Source organism: Canis lupus, chromosome 6 (assembly GCF_011100685.1).
Source record: "Canis lupus familiaris isolate Mischka breed German Shepherd chromosome 6, alternate assembly UU_Cfam_GSD_1.0, whole genome shotgun sequence".
NCBI lineage: Eukaryota > Metazoa > Chordata > Mammalia > Carnivora > Canidae > Canis > Canis lupus.
Genome location: NC_049227.1, coordinates 17,771,679 through 17,793,385, shown reverse-complemented (window position 1 = coordinate 17,793,385; position 21,707 = coordinate 17,771,679). Strand labels below are relative to the sequence as shown.

The 21,707-nt window shown below is 49.4% G+C and overlaps 1 protein-coding gene across 3 annotated transcripts in view; it reads left to right on the top strand.

Annotated features, from left to right (window-relative positions):
* ITGAL (integrin subunit alpha L) overlaps positions 1-21,707 on the top strand; it is a 40,848-nt gene that overhangs the window by 13,314 nt on the left and 5,827 nt on the right. For all 3 annotated transcript variants that reach the window (XM_038539810.1, XM_038539811.1, XM_038539809.1), the window contains 17 exons: positions 1,326-1,399; positions 1,485-1,617; positions 4,559-4,710; positions 5,057-5,194; positions 5,685-5,882; positions 5,996-6,126; positions 7,668-7,828; positions 7,962-8,113; positions 9,585-9,674; positions 11,165-11,221; positions 11,315-11,388; positions 11,727-11,868; positions 13,895-14,005; positions 14,361-14,440; positions 14,576-14,662; positions 16,365-16,440; positions 21,467-21,580. In XM_038539810.1, the coding sequence (XP_038395738.1) occupies positions 1,326-1,399; positions 1,485-1,617; positions 4,559-4,710; positions 5,057-5,194; positions 5,685-5,882; positions 5,996-6,126; positions 7,668-7,828; positions 7,962-8,113; positions 9,585-9,674; positions 11,165-11,221; positions 11,315-11,388; positions 11,727-11,868; positions 13,895-14,005; positions 14,361-14,440; positions 14,576-14,662; positions 16,365-16,440; positions 21,467-21,580 (1,970 nt within the window). The remainder of the gene's footprint in view (positions 1-1,325; positions 1,400-1,484; positions 1,618-4,558; positions 4,711-5,056; positions 5,195-5,684; positions 5,883-5,995; positions 6,127-7,667; positions 7,829-7,961; positions 8,114-9,584; positions 9,675-11,164; positions 11,222-11,314; positions 11,389-11,726; positions 11,869-13,894; positions 14,006-14,360; positions 14,441-14,575; positions 14,663-16,364; positions 16,441-21,466; positions 21,581-21,707) is intronic.

The window sequence follows — 21,707 nt, the reverse complement described above, 5'->3', positions numbered from 1 at the left end:
GCAGTTTTTCGATATCATTTAATTCATTCCTCTCAGAAGCTTTGCAAGGCTGGTGGGATGATTTTCATTAATAATTCAGGCTTGCACTAACCAGGTGCCAGGTACTGTGAATAAGGTACTCAAGGTTATTGTCAGCATGGAGCTCATATTCAGGTTGGATAAAGACAGAAAACAAATGAGCAGGATAATTAGAGACTATGATAGCTGCTATAAAGAAAATGAATAAACCGGATAGAAAGATTTCACTGGGGGAAGCCACTTTAGATAGGCTTCACAAGGAAGGCCTTTCTAGATACCTTTTTTTTTTTTTTTAATGGAGGTAGAATTCACTCTGAGATGACATTTGAGCTGAAACATGAAAGATGAGAATCAAACAGCTACATGAGGAATGTGGGCAAAGAGCCCTGTAGTCAGAGAAGAGCCAGTGCGGGGCCAGGAGTTGGGGGAGGGTGAGCAAGCTAGAGAACAGGAAAGAGGTCAGCATGGCAGGAGTGTAGTGAGTAAATGAGACAAAGCAGGAGAGATAGGTAGGGGCCTTCCAGTTCCTCAGAAGCAGCTGAGGATTTCATCTAAAGGGCGATGGCAAGTGATGAAGGGTTTTTAAGGGAAATGTGTGGTCTGATATACATTTTTTAAAAAGATTACTCCAGGGACACCTGGGTGGCTCAGTGTTGAGTGTCTGTCTTTGGCTCGGGTCATGATCCTGGGGTCCTGGGATCGAGTCCCGCATTGGACTCCCCAGAGGGAGCCTGCTTCTTTCTCCCTCTGCCTATGTCTCTGCTTCTTTCTCTGTGTCTCTCATGAAAAAATAAGTAAAATCTTTAAAAAAAAAAAAAAAAGATACTCCAACTTGCTCTGTGGAAAAAAGACATGATAAGAAGAATGAAGTCAAAGACCAAGTGAGTAAAGCTAGTACAAGAGTTAAACAAGAGGGTAGGATGGCTGGGACCGTTGTGCTGGCAAAACACACTATTCAGAGAAGGGGGAAATGCATTTTGAACATAAAACCATCCTGATTTGGTGACATGTTGGAGAAAGAACGAGGAGAAGGGAAGGAGCAAGGGGCTGAGTCCTGGTTCACCAGGCTGGACAGTGGGGAAGCCTGAGTGAGGACAGAGCTGCAGAGCTACATCTTGGCTGAGTGGAGTCTGGGGCTCGCAGTTTCACATCAGACTCCACTTCAATTCACTGCCAGTCTGATGGTCTTGTGGACTCTTTCTGCCTTGCCTGAAGGTCAGTGCCAGGTTTCTTTCTCAGTCTTTCTCCAGTGTCACTGTCCCTGCTGCTCCTTGGGTGTCCACCCATTCTCTTTACCTTGCTCTCAGGCACAAGCAAACAGGACCTGACCTCCTTCAACATGGAGCTGTCCTCCAGTGGGCTCAGCGCTGACATCAGCCAGGTAGGTGGGTGACGTGCCTGGAACAGGGGGGCTGAGGGATGTTGTGGGAATGTAGCTAAGCCCACTTGTCTCCTTCCCTGGGCAGGACCGTTGCATTGTAGGGGCAGTCGGAGCCAAGGACTGGGCTGGGGGCTTTCTAGACCTCAAGGCAGACCTGCAAGATGACGCATTTGTTGGGAATGAACCACTAACACCAGAAGCGAGAGCAGGATATTTGGGTGAGTACTTTTCATTTTTAAAAAAGATTTTATTTATTTATTTATTGATGAGAGAGAGAGAGAGAGAGAGGCAGAGGGAGAAGCAGTCTCCATGCAGGGAGCCTGACGTGGGACTCGATCCCAGGTCTCCAGGATCACGCCCTGGACCAAAGGTGGCACTAAACCACTGAGCCACCAGGGCTGCCCAAGTACTTTTCTTTTCTGCTGGATTCTTTTGGTCTTAGGGGCAGGAGTCACTTACCGATTTTTAAAATAATAAGGAAAGCAATTAAGCAAACAGCATGAACACACTTAGAATTTAAACATGGCTCTAACATTCCTTTTTTTTTTTTAAGATTCTTATTTATTTATTCATAGAGACACACAGAGAGAGAGGCAGAGACACAGGCAGAGGGAGAAGCAGGCTCCATGCCGGGACCCTGACATGGGACTTGATCCCAGGCCTCCAGGATCACACCCCAGGCTGCAGGCAGTGCTAAACCGCTGTGCCACAGGGGCTGCCCAGCTCTAACATTCTTAATTTTTCCCTTAACAACCCCTCTGCTGCATAGTAGTCATGTTTTTTATTTTCCGTATTTTATGAGGCTTGGATATCTTGAGGCCTTCAGAATCCCAGAGACACTGACCCTCCCAGGACGAGCTATTTCCTACAGGTAGCAAATAAGTGGCCTGTGAGCAGGCCTTTTGCATGCCACCCAGCCACCCCTTAGCTCATATCCCCCAACTGCCTCCTTTATCTAACTTTAACACACAAAGCCAGTATTCCCCCCAACCTAAATCTCTAGTTAGTTAAGGACCACCCTTGTAGACCAGTTCCAGCCAGCATTATTCAAACCATCCCATCCTAAGCTTGCTCAAGCTTGCCTACCCAGCAACGTTTCTATGTCTTACCCATAAATTAAACGCTGGGTTCGTTTAATAGCAACCTGTCTCATTAGTAGGAGGACCAGCAGTTCTTCCCTGAGGCTTCCTCCTCTTGAATTGTCCAGGAACTCAAAGATTGATTCACCTCAAGAGTTCTTCAGATGGCCAAGCACAGAGCAAAGGCGTCTGGTCAGTCCACACTTGCTGTTGTTTCTCTCTGCCTCGGGGTGTCACTGTTGTGAGCTTATCCTGCACAGCTCTGTGGCTCCTCGTCCACCCAAGGGGATGCCAGCCTCAGACGGTAGAGAGGCCTCACCTTTGTGTACAGAAGTTATAGTTCTTCTGGTTCATGCTCCCATAGTCATGCTGTGTCAAGGCATAGACTGGCTCCAAGAGCCCTGGGATAGCACTGCTTCCGGGAGCTACCTAGAAACCCATCACCTGGCCTTATCCATGACCCCTGTATAAGGTTGGACCATGTCTTTATTAAACTCACAAAACACTTAGACTTTATTACATAATTTCCTTGGGAAAATTGGTGCCATTCATCTTGCATATACCCTTCTAAGGAAGGCTATCCTCTATGATTTCTCAATCTCTCAACATTTTTTTTACTGAGTAAGTATTATGTGCCAGGCACTAGTCTAAGTGCATGACATATATTGACATATTTTATCTTTTTTTTATCTCATTTTATTCTTACAACAACCCTACAAGTAGGTATTTTTGTTATTTCTTTTTTTTTAAGATTTTATTTATTTATTCATGAGAGACACACATAGAGAGAGGCAGAGACACAGGCAGAGGGAGAAGGAGGCTCCATGCAGGGAGCCTGACGTATGACTCGATCCTGGGTCTCCAGGATCAGGCCCTGGGCTGAAGGTGGTGCTAAACTGTTGAGCCACCTGGGCTGCCCGTTATTTCTATTTTTTTTAAGATTTTATTTTATTTTTTAGTTTTGAGGGAAAAAGAGAGCATGAGCAGGGGGAAGGGCAGAGGGAGAGGGAGAATCCTAAGTAGACTCCCTGTTGAGCATGGAGCCTGATGTGGGGCTCAATCCAGGAGCCTGAGATCATGACCCTGAGTCAAAATTAAGAAGAGTCAGTCGCACAACTGATTGAGTCACCAGGCATCCCTATTACCTCTGTTTTATAGATGAAAGAACTGATCCCAGGACAATTTAAATAACTTGCCCCAGGTCACAGAACAAGTAAGTGGAGCCTAGGTGGTGTAACCCCAAGGTCTGGTCTAGTAACCACTCCACTTATACTATAGCTCCTAACTGCCTTCAAGGAGCTTTGTGTCTTTCAGTATACTGCCAGCAATGTTGCTCCTTCAAGAAGAAATAACCTGGGATGCCTGGGTGGCTCAGTGGTTGAGTGTCTGTCTTCGGCTCAGGGAGTGATCCCGGGGTCCAGGGATCAAGTCCCACGTCGGGCTTCCTGCATGGAGCCTGCTTCTCCCTCTGCCTGTGTCTCTGCCTCTCTCTCTCTCTCTCTCTGTCTCTCATGAATAAATAAATAAATCTTATTTATTTACTTATTTGAGAGAGGGAGAGAGTATGATTGGGGTGGAGGGAGCAGGAGGGAAAGGGAGAAGCAGGCTCCCCACTGAGAAGGGAGCCTGATGCGGGACTCGATCCCAGGACCCTGGGACCATGATCTGAGCTGGAGGCAGACACCCAACTGACTGAACCACTCAGGCGCCCCTTCATTTTATTGTTTTTAGAAAGTGTAGTCTCCCCTACCAAACTTCGGGTCAGCTGAGGCTCAGGAAGTTGCACCATGTTGAGCCTATCATACATGGCTGCTTTTTCCTGGGCCTATGTGTTGTCCACAGTTTGAGAAATGCAGCTTTGAACCAAGATGGCAGGATTTGTGCCACTCAGAGCACATGGCTCCTTTTCTCAGGAGAAGGCCCTCAGACTGTTTCAATGCATCTTTGCTACAAACCCAGTTTCCCAGTCTCTCCCTTTTTTGCCTCTGGGTTTTACCTCCTTCCAGCAGCCATTGTGGTTCTAATTCCAAACCCCTGCCCTCCCTCTCTCCCATTCTCTCTCTCTCTCCATCCCCCTCAGGTTACACAGTGACCTGGCTATACTCCCGAGGGCTCACTTCGCTGCTGGCAGCTGGAGCCCCCCGATACCAGCATGTGGGGCGGGTGGTGCTGTTCCAGGAGTCAAAGGACAAAGAACACTGGAGCCAGATCCAGAAAATAGATGGGAACCAGGTGAGCATGGCCTCAGGGGCATCTGCAGATCAGGGACTGGTATAGCACTGGTTATGTGCCCTGCCAGCTGCGAGCACTCAGCCACTCACTGTGCCTCAGGCCCTGTGCCAAGCCCTGTCACATTCAGTCCCCACAGAACCCTCTGAGGTAAGTGTTGTCATCTTCACCTGCTAGCTTAAGAAACTGAACCTCAGAGAGCCCACCTTGTCCGGACTCACACAGGCTCTGAGGGGGGAGGACACGCACCTGCATTTGAGGGATCAAAGTGAGATGGACATGGTACGGCTGAGGAGGAAGAGAAGCCCAGCTCACAGGTGCATCCTCAGACATCTCTTTCTCCCTGCAGATTGGCTCTTATTTTGGTGGCGAGCTGTGTGGTGTTGACATAGACCAAGATGGGGAGACGGAATTGCTGCTGATCGGAGCTCCCTTGTTCTATGGGGAGCAGAGAGGAGGCCGGGTGTTTATCTACCAGAGGAAGCAGGTAGGGACCAGGACATAGAATGGAAGGGGTAGGAGATATAGATTCCAGGCCAACCCAGGTCCCAGTTATTCTGAAAGACTTTCCCTGAATGAATCAGAGCTTTAGAATGACCGACAACACTAGCTGACACCAGGACTGCGGTGGGGCGGGGAAGCAGGTAAGCCTTGTGCAAGGCCCAGGGCCAAACCTTTTATTTACCTTTTATTTACACCACAACTCGTTTGGTCTTCACACAGTAAGCTTCCAGGAAACTGAGCTTTCGTTCCTGAGTGGGAACATTGCGGCTTAGCAAGGCTGGGTCACCTTCCAAAGCCCCAAGGTCACCCAGACAGCAAGGGGTGGGGCTGGGACTTGAGCCCAGGTCAGTCTGCCTGTGTGGGACCACGTCCGACCTTTCTTCAGTGTTCTCCACGTACATGGGGTACACCCTGCAAACACTTGCTGCTTGACAAGTGACTGAGGTGGGACCTATCACTTTGCTCCTTCACAGCTGGGGTTTGAAGCTGTCTCGGAACTGCAGGGGGAACCTGGCTACCCGCTTGGGCGGTTTGGAGCCGCCATCACTGCCCTGACTGACATCAACGGGGATGGGCTGGTGGACGTGGCAGTGGGGGCCCCTCTGGAGGAGAAGGGCGCTGTGTACATCTTCAACGGGCAGCATGGTGGGCTGAGCCCCCAGCCGAGTCAGGTGAGAGGCACCTTGCCTGCCAACCCAAGCCCTGCCTCCCAGCCCAGGCCCCACTGGCCTGGCCTGACTCTTATCCTCCAGGCTTAGCTCACAAATTTTTCTCTTGGTCTCAGCGGATAGAGGGGATCCAGGTGTTCTCAGGAATTCAATGGTTCGGACGCTCCATCCATGGGGTAAAAGACCTTGGAGGAGATGGCCTGACAGACGTGGCTGTGGGAGCTGAGGGGCAGGTGATCGTACTCAGGTAAGATGGGGCTGATGAGAATCTCAGCTCTCATCCTTTGAACAGCTACCCATGTAGTAGGTGGGACTCCTCTGGTCTGTCTCCAACCCTGTCAGAGAGGTTCTTTTCCTACACAGCCTTCATGTCTTACTCTGATTTAAACAGCTAACAATTTAATGACAGCATAGGATTTGAACCCAGGCCTATCTGACAATAAAACCTCCTTGAAAAACAATATCCTGTGATGGCTCTAGAACATGATCACCTGGGGAAAAAAAAAAAAGAACATGGTCACCTGGATTCAAGTAGAAGCTCTGCCGTCTGCTTTTTGGGTGATCTATCTTACCCCAGTCACTTAGCTCCTCAGGACCTCAGTTTCTCATCCTTGACATGATGATGACATTTCCTGCCTTTCCCCTGTCTTCCCGTTACTGGAGGCATGGTGTAACATCATATAATGAGTAGACATTTCTAGAGTACCTGCTGTGTTTTCTTTTTATTTTTTTTTTAAGATTTTATTTATTTATTCATGAGAGACACAGAGAGAGGGGCAGAAACATAGGGAGAGGGAGAAGCAGGCTCCATGCAGGGAGCCCGATGTGGGACTCGATCCTGGGACTCCAGGATCACGCCCTGGGCCAAAGGCAGGCGCTCAACCACTGAGCCATGCAGGCATCCCCCTGCTGTGTTTTAAATACTGAACCAGGCATTGGGTATAGAGTGTCTATGTGGGGAAATACATAATAAAAAATTAAGCACACAGGTAGGTGATTACAAATTGTGGTGAGTGCTGGGAGTCAGCACTTCTGTGAATACGGGAGCCTTCCTCTAGATTGGGTAGCCAAGAACGACCTCTCTGAGGAGGTGATATTTGAGCTGGGACTTGGAGAAGGAGTCAGGCTTGCAGAAATCTGGAGTTAGAGCCTTCAGTGTAAAAAGCTCAAGATGTGCTGAGGCCATGAGGCAGGCAAAGTCTGTAACATCAGCCAAGGAAGAGGGTGGGAGGAAATAAGATGGGAGAACAGGCAGTGTGGTATGGATAGTAACAAGTTTGGATTTTATTCTCAACTCCATGTGGCATCAGTGAAGCATTATAAGCATGGAAGTTGCTCGGTATGACTTCTCTTTCTAAAAGCTCACTCTTCTGGGGGCCCTGGGTGGTTCAGTCAGTTGAGCATCTGACTCTTGATTTCAGCTCAGGTCGTGATCTCAGGGTGGTGAGATTGAGCCCTGTGGGCTCTGTGCTGGGCATGGAGCCTGCTTGGGATTCTCTGTCTCTGTCTCCTTCTCTGGGTTCAAATGCCCCGTCTCCCCGCAAAAGCTCATTGTTCCATATGAAAAATGGGTCAGAAGGCTGCTAGGAAGAACTGGGAAGCCCTAATGAATTATCGTTATTACTACCATTTCGAGGAGACAGTGAGGTTGGCGTCTGCTTTCAGGGAGGAGAGTCCTCTGGATGCTGGTAGAAGGAACCCTGGGTCTGACTGGGGATTGCAGTTGAGGTCCAGAGAGAGAGAGAAAGAGAGAGAGAGAGAGAGAGTTGGTTGTTTTCTGCTCTGCAGCTCCCGGCCTGTGGTGGATATCCTCACTCATATATCCTTCTCCCCGGCGGAGATCCCAGTGCATGAAGTGGAATGCTCCCATTCAACCAGTAACAAGAAGAAAGAAGGAGTTAATATCACAGTCTGTTTCCAGGTCAAGCCTCTCACCCTCCAATTTCGAGGTGAGTGCTGTTCCCTCATGCCCCAGAATAGCTGCCCACCCCAAATGCAGGCTTATGGCCCCAGGATCACCCACCACCTCCCCCTGCCCCCCGCCACTGCCACCCTTCAACTCCTCCTTTTTTCCCTGCCCAGGTCGCCTGGTTGCCAATCTCATTTACACTCTGCAGCTGGATGGCCATCGGACCAGAAGCCGGGGGCTGTTCCCAGGAGGGAGACAGGAACTCAGCGGGAACATAGCCGTCACCAGAGACTGGTCCTGTATCAAGCTCTGGTTTCACTTCCCGGTAAGGGAGTCATCAGGGCTGCCCTGGGAAGTAAGGGGGTGGTGATCTCGGTGACCTCGGTGCAAGGCTCAGCTTGGTCACCGTCCAGCTGGGTCACAAGTCCTTTCTCTCTACACCACCATTTTCTCAACTGTGTAATAGTGGTAATAATACCGTTAGCACACTTTCTCTAATCCTTAGCCTATGGATGGAGGTGCTTTTTAACATGGTTGCCATTAGAAAGTACTTCCCATTTTTCCCGTAATTTTTCCACATATCATATATTAATGCTGCTACCCAGCTTTCCATAATTATTTTAATAGCTACAAAATATTGAGTCACAGCGGTACATCCTTATTTGTCAGGTACATGTGGTCATTTATATTAACATCCATCACAGAAAAAGTTTTTTTAATATTAGTTTGAGCAACTGCTGAGACGCCCAAATTTAGTTTGCTTCTAACAGTCCCGTGTAAAGTTAGGATTGATGGCAAATTATCCTGATGCTTTAAATATTTCATAAGACACTGAGTATGGGATTGGTGTATAAGATTTTGAAATTCAGGGGCATCTGGGTAGCTCCATTGGTTAAATGTCCAACTCTTGATTTCGGCTCAGGTCGTGATCTCAGGGCCGTGGGATTGAGCCCTGTGTTGGGCTCTGCGCTCAGCGTGGAGTCTGCTTGGGATTCTCTCTCTCCCTCTTCCTCTGTCCCTCACCTCTGCTCTCTAAAAACAAAAAGATTTTGAGGTTCATTTTAAATTTTTTGTTATGGGGAATTTCAAACATACAAAAGCAGAAAAAAATAGCTTAGTGAGCCCCCAAATACCCATCACCCAGTGTCATTCATTTATTCCTGCACTCAGAATCCCTCTGCTTCCTTACACCCCACCCCCCACAAAAGGTGGAAGTTCTCAACATAAATTTGCCAAAGAAGAGGTAGTGTGTCATAATGGGAATACCTTGAACTTGGGAATTGGATGGATTTTGACTCACTTCCTAGCTTTAGTCCTTAGGAAACTTGGGTCACCTTTTTTGACCTCATGTTCCGCATCTCTGATGTGGGGTTTATAATGCCTGCCTCTTCAGGTTGGTGAAGGAGTTCAGGTGAAGATGATTGGGTGCCTGCAAAGTGCCAGTGTGAGGGACTTGTAATAACATAAAAGGTCAAGACCTATCCCTGTTCTCAAGGAACTAGGATATTCTAGTTATTCTAAAATATTCTTTTCTTGTGCAAACTTTGATAATAGTTGCCTAGAACGGTTTGACAGGGATTTGGGGGCTTTGGTCAGAACTCTGGGAAAAGTGGGGTGGTTGACCAGCGATGTCTGCCATGGGAATTGGGGCTGAGGATGATATTTGTGCTGAGAAGCAACCCCAGGCCTATGATAAATCCCTGGTGCTAGAACCTCATCATTTGTAAAGCAGGAACAAGGTGAGCATTTAATTGGAAGACTAAACTCACAGTGTAGGTGGTTCTCATCACCCTCAGGTGTGCATTCAAGACCTCATCTCTCCCATCAACGTCTCTCTAAATTTCTCTCTCTGGGAGGAAGAAGAGACACCGAGGAACAAACGTGCGGTAAGAAGAGATCACTCTTGTGTATAGGAAACAGGGGAGAGTAGAATTTCAGGTTAGCAAGACTGTATTATAGAAGTCTTTGGCTTTAAGCACTAGAAACCAAATACAGCTACTTCAGCAGGAAAGGAACATATGGGAGCTCATATTTGGCAAAGCAAGACTGGGAAGAAAGGGGAGCTTAAGTGGAGGCTCTGGGAGCTCCTGAGAGGAAGGAATAATGAATGAACTCTTCAGGAGATGGCACCTCCAGTGGATCTACTCCAGGTCTCTACCAAGCATCAGTTTCGGACCTCACCAGGGTCCTAGAACTGCTCATGGTGCAAATTCCAGGAATACAGGGCACTCTGGTCAGCCTTTTCACCAAAGTGTATTCCCTTGAGATGGAGTAGTTTCCTCAAAGCCGAATCGGGGTGCCATGATGATATAACAGAAGAGGAAAGCAGTATCTATTCTCATCTACTTGATCACACACTCCTCATCCAGGGCCAAAGCCAGATTTCCTCTCCTCAAACCCTTGACACTCAGCTGGTGGTTTAGCTTCTGTCCGAAGGCAGCAGGATCTGGTGGAAAGAGCCTGGACCCACCAGACCAAAAATGTGGATTTTGTTTCTCTTGCTGTGAGCACCTGAGCAGGTTCTGTCCCTCTCTGGGACTGTGTCCTCATAATAAAATAAGTTGTGAGGCCTCTCCTAGAGCTGGAGCACCATGACTGCTAAGTGCATGCTTTCTCATGGCTTTTGGCGGCATGCATTGAGCACTCCCCCATGCATGCTCACCCTCCTGAGATGTGAAGGGAATGATGGCGTGCTCACCAAAAATTGAAGCCCCTGCCCACCAGGTGCTCATCAGGCACTTAAGGAAAGCTGATTGAGCACTGGCCTGTGCTAATCCCTATTCTGGGTACTGGCTCCACTGAGGTAAATAAAATATGTTCCCTACCCAGAAGAGGTTCACAGTTTGCTCTGAAGTCAACAGACAGTCATGACATGCTGTGTAAGGCTGTGGTAAAGCTAGATACAGTGTGGCCATATAATCTTGTGTGACATGTGTAGGGGACAAGGAAAGCCTTAAAGTCCCCAGGTATAGAAGGGGAGGTGGGAATTCAGAAAGAAGGCATAGCGTGAGCACAGACAACAGAAATGCCAGAGCTTGTGGGTGTTGGGAGCACAGTATGTGGGAAAGAGGGTGGAAGAGCACACGCCTGCCCTTTTAGGTCCTGAAAATCCACGTGATGCTTACACTTACATCTCACTGGTCACATGGCCGCAACTAACTAAGAGCCTCAGAAGCACAGCCTCCTGTCCCAGGGCTCCTTGGGCCCAATCAGGAGGGTGAAGTGCTGCCTGGGGCAGGCTTTGGCTCCTGAGAGGGGCCGACCAAGTCGGCCCAGCTGAGTCCCCAGCTCTGAGCCCCCTGAGCCCTCCTTTAAGAGTTCTGCTGCCTCAGCTAATCTGTCTTGCCTCCCGGCCCTCCCACCACTCTGTGCTCAGCTGGACAGGGACATCCGGCCCATCCTGAGACCCTTACCACACGTAGCGAACACGGAGGTAAGAAGAGAAGGGGGGCAGCTGGAGAGGCCAGGGTCCCTCCCTCCTGGGTCTGGGGCCTGAGCCTCCTCATCTCTCTTCTTGGCTTTTCAGATCCCTTTTGAGAAGAACTGCGGGGAGGACAAGAAGTGTGAGGCAGACCTAGGGCTCTCGTTCTCCCCAGCAGGGTAAGGCCTCAAGCCCCCAGGCCCTCCTCTTCTACCTGGTGTTTTCCTGAGGCAGCTCCTGTGTGCTCCAAAGAGCAGGGGGGCTTTGAGTCAGAAGGACTCCATCTGTATTCACTAGATCTGTCCTGTGGACCTTAGTTCTCCTCTCTGAGATATTCCAGTCCCTTGGGCACGCCTGTGAGGATCTGATGAAGTCGAATTGCTCAGCCTATGTGCAACAGCTGATGTTGATGTATTCATTTTTTCTAACCTAGTTGATCCTTCACTTCTGAAAGCCCCATCTCTATCCTGCTTCCTTTACCTTGGCCCCCGTAACTTTTCCCTGGCCCTGCCCCCAGATCCAGAGTCCTGCGCCTGATCCCCTCTGCCAGCCTCTCCGTGGAGCTGATACTGAGTAACTTGAGAGAAGACGCTTACTCCGTCCACCTCAATCTGAGCTTCCCCCAGGGACTCTCCTTCCGCAAAGTAGAGATGCTCAAGGTGAGTGCCAAAGCAGGGCCTGCCTGAGGCCATACCTGTTCCTGAAGCTTCTGCTCCCATCAGAGAGCCTCAGGCAGACAGGACAATCTGAAGATATAGGCAGCAGATGGTGTGTAGAAGCCTTAGGCCCTCATCCGGGTTCTCAGCCTGATGGCCACCCTCACCCTCTGTGGGCCTCAGATCCTGCCACCAGTGAGACTGGGGACACCTGCAGGGCTAGCAAGAGGGTTGCATGGAATGGAGAGTGTGACAAGCTCTTGGCTCTGGTGACCAGAAAGGTGTACACAGATTTAGTGAGCTCAGACTCCCTCCTACCTAAGGTGACCAACGTGTTTTTGCGGGGTGGCCTGGGTTGTTTTATTTTATTTATTTATTTTTTAAAGATTATTTATTTATGGGATGCCTGGGTGGCTCAGCAGTTGAGTGCCTGCCTTCGGCCCAGGGCATGATCCTGGAGTCCCAGGATGGAGTCCTGCATTGGGCTCCCTGCATAGAGCCTGCTTCTTTCTCTGCCTCTCTCTGTGTGTCTCTCATGAATAAAGTTTAAAAAAATCTTTTAAAAAAAGATTATTTATTTATTTATTTATTTATTTATTCATGAGAAACACAGAGAGGCAGAAGCATAGGCAGAGGGAGAAGCAGGCTCCATGTGGGGAGCCCGATGTGGGACTTGATCCCAGGACCCTGGGATCACACCCTGAGCCAAAGGCAGACACTCAACCACTGAGCCACCCAGGTACCCCGGCCTGGGTTGTTTTAAATACAACTTTTATTTTTTAAATTATTAGAACAGAAGTAATACATGATTACCACAGAAAGTTGAAAGTCATAGAGAAGTTTAAACAATCACCCTATGCTCCTACAACTCAGCAGTTACTACTTTTAATATTTAGGTGGTTATCCTGCTGTGTATCTCTATACATACGTATAAATCACACTGCATATTCGTTCATTTTCTATTTGTTTTAAGTAATTGCCATTTTGTTCTCCATTTGGTTATTTTTGCTCCTTGTTTTTACAACAAATGTTTATCGTGGTAAAATACACATAATGGACAATTTGCCCTTTTAACCCTTTACAAGCATACAATTCAATAACATTAAGATCATTCACAGTGTTGTGCCACTGGCATCCATTTGGAGAACTTTTCTATCATCTCAAACAGAAGCTCTCAATCCATCAAAAGCAATCATTCCCCGCTCTGGTGATCTCTCATCTACTTTCCATCTCTATGGATTTGCCTGTTCTAGATTTTTCACAGAAATGGAATCATACGAGTTTGTCCTTTTGTGTGTCTTCTTTGCTTAGCATGGTGTTTGCGAGGAGCATCCGTGTGATAGCATGTGCGAGATTGCTTCCTTTTTGAGGCTAAGTAACACTCCATTGTATGGATGGACCACATTTATTTATCCAGTGGTCATCTGTCAACAGACATTTGAATTATTCTTATCAGCAACATTAAATGCTTCCTTATGGGCATCTAATAGAGTGACTAAGAACTCAAGATCCGGAGTCAGACAGACCTGTGTTCGAATTCCTACCAGATCCCTGCCAGAGGGCCCAGGGGTGGGACCTGGGGAAGTCAGCAGGCCTCTGTTTCCTTATCAAATTCCCTCCCCAATCTGAGGCTGAAATCTGTCCTCACAGATGAGGATGAAGATGGATGGCTATGGGCTGCTTAGCCCAGAATCAGGCTCTGGCTTCTTTGAAAAACGGTTGCTGACTGTATAGATGTAGTAGGGGCATTTTAACAATCTCCCTGTATCCTCTCCTAGGATTGTACAGCGGGCCAAACCGTTCCTATCTCTTGGAACTCTTCGATCATTTCAGGAATTTTACAATTTTAAGTAGCATTGTGGTGAACATCTTTGAACGAATCCTCTGGCTGTACCCCTGATTCTCTGGGCCCCCCTCTCTGAGAATGGCAGGGATGGAGCCAGGGGGGCATGGGCCCCAAGGGCTGGTGGCTTTGGGAAACCTTAGCCTTGCCCACTAAGAAGTCTGTTCCGTCTCTTCTCACCTCCAGCCCCACAGCCAGATACCTGTGAGCTGCGAGGAGCTTCCTGAGGTAGCCAAGCTTATGAACAGGATCGTCTCTTGCAATGTGAGCTCTCCCATCTTTAGAGCAGGCAGTGTGGTGAGTGCTTCGAGCCCTTAGGAGCCAAGCCACTAAAGGGCTCTGGGCTCGGGGGTGGGGGTGGGGGGTGAAGGGTGCAGGAGATGGGTAAAGAACAGCACCCCCGTCCACCTCCCACCTCAAAGGGAAGGATGGCCTAGACTTTGGATTCAGACAAACCTGGATTGTCTGATTATTCATTTTGTGACCTTAAGCAGGTGACTTTGTATCATTTGGAGTTTTGTATCCTCATCTGTACAACGGGGCTAAAGCACCTGTTTTGGGGGATAAGTACCAGTGGTCACTGGTATCACAGCAGCTGGGCATGGGGGCCATGGGGTGCATCCCTCATCATTCCCCTCTTCTCCCCTGCCAGGTTGCTATCCAGGTGATGTTTCATATGCTGCTGAACAGCTCCTGGGGGGACTCTGTTGAGCTGCACGCCAATGTGAGCTGGTAAGCAGGCCCCAGGCAGCCGTCTCCCCACCCCAACCCACCCCGGACAGGCATAGCTGCCCTCCCCACTCAGACTGCCGCGTGGTCCTGCCCACACCCTTCCCTCACACTGCCCTCTGCTTTGTCCCAATGTAGTCACAATGAGGACTCCGGCCTCTTGGAGAACAACTTGGCCACCACCACCATCCCAGTCCTGTACCCCATCAACATTCTCACTGAGGAGTAAGTCGTGAGCAGCCTCCCCAACCCCAGCCTCCTGAGCCAGGGCCTCAGCCTGGCTTCCCAGGGCTCTCCTTCAAAGCCTCATCCTCTCCTGTCCAGGGGTAATTAGAACTGATTCCAGCCACAACCCCAAGAGTTTTTTTTTGTTGTTGTTGTTTTTTCTTTTTAGATTTTATTTATTTATTCATGAGAGAGAGGCAGAGACATAGGCAAAGGGAGAAGCAGGCTCCCTGCAGGGAGTGTGATATGGGACTCAATCCCAGAACCCTGGGATCACAACCTGAGCCAAAGGCTCAACCACTGAGCCAACCAGGTGCCCCCCTCAGGAGTTTTCTTTTTTTTTTTCTTTTTTTTTTTTTTTCCTCAGGAGTTTTCAATACCCAAAACAATGGAGGCCTTTAAGAGTTCTGAGATCAGCAGTTTACTGATGGAAGAAAAAGCGCATTGTATGCTGACCTTGTGTCTGATGCCTGTGCCAGCTGTTCTGCACAGCTGGGGCTGCCCCTGGAATGAGGCAGCCGTGCCTCTTTCCATTTTACTGGTGAACAAGCAGCCTCTGAGAAGGGTGCTCATCCAGAGTCATACAGATAGGAAACACTGATGCTGCATCTGAATTTGGGTCTGTCTGACTCCAAAACCCCATGCTAGATGCGCCCCCCCCCCCCACAGGGGTCAGGAGCACAGAGAGAGGAGGAGAGACTGTTCACAGTGGCTCTTTGCCCACAGAAAGCTCATGGGCAGGCAGGAAAGGCCAAGCTCATGTGCACACAGAATCAGTGAGTCTCAGAAGGTTATGGCAGGAAGGACCCATGGGGATGACCCGTTGGATTTTCTCATTGACAGAAAAGAGATTGAAGCCAGAAAAGCAGACCAATTTTCTCAAGCTGGCTCAGGGAGAGAAAGACAGGGACAGTGACTGAGCCAAGATCTCTGGTGCTTTTGAACACAAATGCCATACATAATGATACTATCTGAAGTACGGTATTAAATTAGAATGAGGAAGGATGATTTGGGTTGGTGGAGAGATGGAAGGGTTCACAGAGAGGCAAGGGCTTGAACTGGGGTCTGGAGAGTTCGAAGGGTTAGACAGGGGCCAGAGAGGAGAAGGGATGTCCCCATCAAAGAGAAAACCATTGGGCAAAAGGAAGCAGCAAGCAATGGTGTGGATTTGGGAAGTAGGGAGTGTGCAGGGGACAGCGGGTATGTGTGGGGTGCACTGGGTGGGCAAATGTGGACATGAGGAGCTTTGGGCCTGACCCTTGTGGATGGCTGGGGGCCATAGGCAGATTCTAAGTGGGGAGGTAGCAGGATTAGACAGTGATGTTAGGAAGGTCATTAGATGGATGAGATGGAGAGGAAGCCAGAGGCTGGTACTGTTATGCAGGAGAACCCAGAAGACAGTGGAAACCCTCATGAGGCAGGGACCTGTGTGGTGGGGAAAACACAGCTCCAGAGGCACATTGGCCTGGGTTCCAGCCCTGGCCCTCCTCTGCCAGACACTGGGCAGCAGACTGGCCCTTTCCACGAGCCTTGCTTTCCAAAGGGAAACAGAAGAGTGCTGGAAGGGTTCCATGAGAGCATGCCTTCCTGGTCCCTAGAGGGTCCCTCAGAGCTTCCCCAGGCCTGGGTCCCTGCTCTACTGGAGACTGGGTCCTTATCTCCTCCTCTTTCTACCCCCACTCCTCTCTCTCTCTCTCCGCAGCAAGGAGAACTCCACACTGTATGTCGGCTTCACCCCAAAAGGTCCCAAGATGTACTTTGTTGAACACTTCTACCAGGTATGAGCTTCTGTGTGAGAGGCCCTTCTGGATCATACATTTTCCAACTCTGTCCTGAGGACAGAGGCTGCAGAGACCAACCAGACACAGCCCTATCCTCCGTGAACCCAGCTCCCTCTGCCCATGCTGTGATCCTTTCTAGAGAGCCTCACAGCCTCCAGTGGCCAGTGGCTGCACAGCTCCTTTCCGGTGCTGGATGCATTGTCAGTGGGATCTCAGAACTTGAGAGGCAGAAGCACTCTGAGAGACAACCTAGCTTTTCATTCACATGTTTAATGAGCCACTGTTGCAGCTTAGGTGTGGAGGCAGCAGTAAGGCAGTGCCCCTGACTACTCACCGGAGCCAAATTCTGTGCCTGGTGCTTTATGTATGTGACCCCCACCCCAGGATTCTCACACTGACTGTGAGGCCCCATAAGGCAGAGGCGTTGTCATTCCCAGCATACAGACAAGAAGTCCACAGCACAGAAAGGTTGAGTAGCTTGCCAGGCTACACAGCTACTAAGCGGGGAAGAGTCAGATTCAGGCCCTTATTTGAATACCAAAATTCATGTGTTTGTTTATTTATTTATTTATTAAGATTGTATTTATTTATTTGAGAGAGAGAGAGAGAGAGAACTGGCAGTGGGGAGGGCAGAGGGAGAGAGAGAGGGAAAAGCAGACTCCCCGCTCAGCAGGAAACCTGACTTGGCACTCCATCCCAGGACACTGGGATCATGACCCGAGCCAAAGGCAGATGCCCAACCAACTGAGCCACCCAGGCACCCCCCAAAATTAATGTGTTTAACCTCTAAGTCAATGATCTGTCACTTTGTATGCCATATGCTCACGGCTGAAATAGCAATCTTCATTATGGAAACAAAGAAAGACAGCCCCTGAGTCTAAAGCTCGAGGGGTCTGAGGCTTTTTTAGAGGTAACCCCTGAGAGAGGAGTAGGCATTGACCAAGCCAAGAGCATTCTCATTTTCCCGTGGAGGAGACTGAGCCCCAGAGAGACTGTCTTACCAAAGGCCTTGCTGGCATCAGGACAGACTGGGGCAGGAGCCCAGCAGGAAAGGAACCCCAGGTCAGGCAGCCCCTTTAGAACAGAGGCTGGAGTCATCTCCCCTAGACAAAACATGGAGGAGAGTGGCCCTTGGGGAGGTCAGATGCTCATTTGCATTGAGAATGGCCAGTTGGGTTGGTTTCTAATGTTCACTGGGATGGCTCTGGGTTCCCCAAGGAGCTTGGCAGACCAGTCCTTTCCCCACCAATAGCCGGGAAGGCTTGGACAGGCATGGATCCAAGCCCCAGCTCTACCATTCCAGCTCTGTGTGACCTTGGGCCACAGGCTTAACTGTGCATGGCTCGGTTCCCTGCTATGACAAACGGCATTTGGAATGAGAATTTCCAGGTGTCTTGAGGTTTAAGTGGGTTACTGACTCCCCATGAAGTGCTTGGCCCAGTGCCCGGGAAGTGGAGGTAGTTAATGACTGAGGTGGGGGCTGTGGCCCAGCCTGGAGATTTCTCCAGCTACTGTGGAAGCCTGCTTGCATTCTTGCCCCACTCCTCTGGGAACCCGTTCAAACCCTTTGAGCTCCCCTCCCCGCACCACATACCCCATTTCTCTCTCTCGGGATGGTCATCAGGGCTAGACACCTCCATCCACCCTCCAGCATCCTAAGCGATGCATCTGGCTCCCTGCCGCCTGGCCCAAGCACACAGCCACTCTTGCTAAGGGCCTGATCATGTCTGTTTTAACTAAACGCAACTCAGCGTGGGACACTGGTGATCTTTCCCTCTTGCCCGAAGCCGTCCTGTTAGTCAGGCCCTTTTTGCCACAAGGAGGTCAGCTTGGGTTTCTGGTGAGCTCAACATGCATGGTAATTCAGTGAGACCTGGGCAGCTGGGCCACGGGGTCTTCTTCCTCATGATGGCCCTCTCCCCAAGCTGGTGAGGAGTATAAGCTTCAGCCAGACCTAAAACCTTTTTGAAGCTCTGCTATTTAAAGCTGTGTGGCCTTGGGCTTTTTACTTAACCTCTGTGAGCATCTGTTTTTCAATCTGTAAAATGGGGATGATAATAGACCTCCTTATGGGGTTGTTATGAAGAGCAAATAAGAAAATTCATGTTAAGTGCTCCACACAGTACTCCACACATAAGCCATTGGTCACCAGTGACTGGTTTTATTTATTTTTTTTTAATTTTTATTTATTTATGATAGTCACACAGAGAGAGAGAGAGAGAGAGAGGCAGAGACATAGGCAGAGGGAGAAGCAGGCTCCATGCGAGCTCCGTCGGAAGCCCAACATGGGATTCGATCCTGGATCTCCAGGATCGCACCCTGGGCCAAAGGCAGGCGCCAAACCGCTGCGCCACCAAGAGATCCCCAGTGACTGGTTTTAGCAGTGTTGTTCTCACCATCATCCAAGGAAGGTGATAGAACAATGTAGTTCCGGTCTCTGGAGTCCCAGCCTGGGCTCCAATGCCCGCCTTTCCACTCCGTCACTTCAGACAGATTAATCTCCCTGAACCTCAGTCCTCCCCTCTGAAGTGGGGATATCAGTCCTGCCTGCCACATAGGCAGCCTGAGAGAAAAGAATGAGATCCTACATTCAGTGAGAATCACAGAGGCCCAGCACACTGAGTGTTCAGCAAATGGTGATTGCTCTTCTGTGGTCTCCCCATGACCCCATCTTCGCGCTGCCCTGGTAACAGGCTGATGCTCTATGCTTGTGCCACTGACTGCTCTGCACCGGTCCCCATGTGGCCTCTCTACCCACAGTCTGAGTCCCCCGTCCAGCTCACAACTCTGCATTGTGACCCTCCTGCTCCTCCAGGGCACCTGTCCCTACAGCTTGTCCCTGCTCTCCACTGGGAGGTCTTCCCTGCATCTTTTTTTTTTTTTTTTTTGTCTTTTAACAGCTTTATAATAGAATGAGATACAAGTCACAGTCTGTATGATTTATCTGCTTTTTAAAAATTTTTTTAATTTATCTGCTTTTAAAACATACAGTTCAGTGGCCTTTGGCATATTTGTAAAGTTATATAACCATCACCACAATCCAATTTTTGAAGATTTTCATTATTCCACAAAGGACCCCTGTACCCACATGCTCTCCTGCCCCTCCTCCCCCAGCTCCTGGCAGCCACTACTTTAGTCTCTGTCCAGAGACCTGGCTGCTCTGGACATTATGTAGGAGCAGAATCCTCCAGTGTGGGGTCTTTTATGACTGGCTTCCTTTGGTTACATAGTGTTTTCAGGGGTCATCCTTGTTGTAGCCTGTCCCACTACCATATTCTTTTTTATTGCCAGATAATATTCCATTGCGAGGTAGGCTGCGTTTGATTTGTCCATTCAGCAGCTGGTGGACATCTTGGTGATTTCCACTTTGGGGCTTTCATTGACTATGCTGCTTGAATGTTTTGGGGTTTTCTTTAAGATTTTATTTATTTATTTGAGAAAGAGAGAGAGCGCGTGCACACAAGCAGCCGAGAGGGAGAAGCAAACTCCCAGCTGAGCAGGGAGCCCGATTCAAGGCTGTATCCCAGGACCCTGGGACCATGACCTGGGCTGAAGGCAGATGCTCAACCAACTGAGCCACCCAGGCGCCCCTGCTTGCACGTTCTTGTACAAGTTTTGGTGCAGACATATTTGACTTCTCTTGGGTATATATATGGGAGTGCAATTGTTCCCCTTGAGGCTTTGTCTCAGCATGTTCTAAACCCAATGTACTGCTTTCCCCTCAGCCAGCATCACCCCTGGTGTGCTCAAAAGCACCCTTTGCCCCAAGCAAAACTTCCAAGTCTGAGTGAATTTGTCCTTCCTCCGTGGCTGGTCCTCCCACCTCCTCAACCTCGTTCTGTATTCTCTTGTTTCCTTTGCCTCCACTAATGCCCAGACTCAGGTTCCCCTCCTTCTTGCAACCATCGGCGCAGGCTCCTTCTTGGACCTTGGCCTGCCTTCCCCATTTTCTCCCATCCTGGGCCCACTTCACCCTACCACCGAGCCTTCCCTCCTCACCATTACCCGGTTAAGAGTCCCCTGATTTCTGGCCCTTAGGCCTCATGGGCACACAATCTCACCCCAGGTCTCCTTTCCAGATGTAGGTCCTGTCTCTTGGTCCCAGCCCCTACCTCCAGCTGTGTCACACTTGCCTGGTGTTAACTGTTCTAACTGTCCACATTTTCTCTTCCTGGATGCCACCCCTCATCTTCATCTGTTCCACTCCTCTCTGTCCTTCACAGTTAAATTCAAATGCTGCCTCTGACATAAGGCCTTTTAAATTTAATTTACCTGACATTTTTCAAGTGTCTGTAAAAGTGTGTCAAGTGAAGAATGCTAGAACCTCTCAAACTGGACATATATTTCCCTGCAGGACCTCCCTGAGATGTTCATTGGTGCTGCCCCTTTGTCACTTTCTTCTCTACTTCTGGGTCTTCCAGCCCCACACAGTAGGCTCTTTCATCTAACAGGTACTCAGGATGTATTTCTTCAATCTGTGTGGTGTCCTCACCAAAATGAGTCTTTCCCAACCTGCATTGTGCAAATAATTTTCACATGTATCCTTGCCTTCGTTCTTTCACTCATTCAAAAAATGACATTTCTGGAGGCCTGCTATGTGCTCAGTAGTATGCAGCAGGGAACTGCAAGTGAAAGAAGCCACAGTCACCAAGCACGCAGTCCAGAGGAGACAGACACACAAGTAGATACTTAGCCATCCTGCGGGGAGGGGGGGGGATGTAGTGCGCTATGAGAACACACAGGGGGAGCTGCCTTCCCCTTGGGGAGTCAGCGGAACCATCAGAAATGATATTTGAGGGGTACCTTGATGGATATGTGAGGATTTGCTCTGTGGCGAAAGCAGAAAGGCACAGGTAACCCACACTGTAAAACCTTGAAGATAGGGGCCACATGAAGCTGTCATTGCCCTCTGCCTGGCAAAGAGCAGGCGCTCAGGCCTCAGCCAGGGAGGATCGTGTCTGGAGAGGCATTTGGAGGGGTGGCTGGCATTTAGGGCTCTGCGGTCCCATGTCCTCTGTCCTAGGTGAGGATTCAGCCTTCTATCTATGACCACAAAGTGCCTGCCCTGGAGGCCTTGATTGGGGTACCAGTATCTCACAGTGAGGGGCCCATCACACACAAATGGAATGTGGAGATGGTGAGTACTGCCTGGAGGAGGGAAAGACACCCAGGTCCCTGGGAGTGAGCTCATAAAGGGGTACAGATGTGTGGGAAGGGAGTGAGGGTAGATGCATCCTGTTGGGCTCAGTGATTTCTGCACCTGC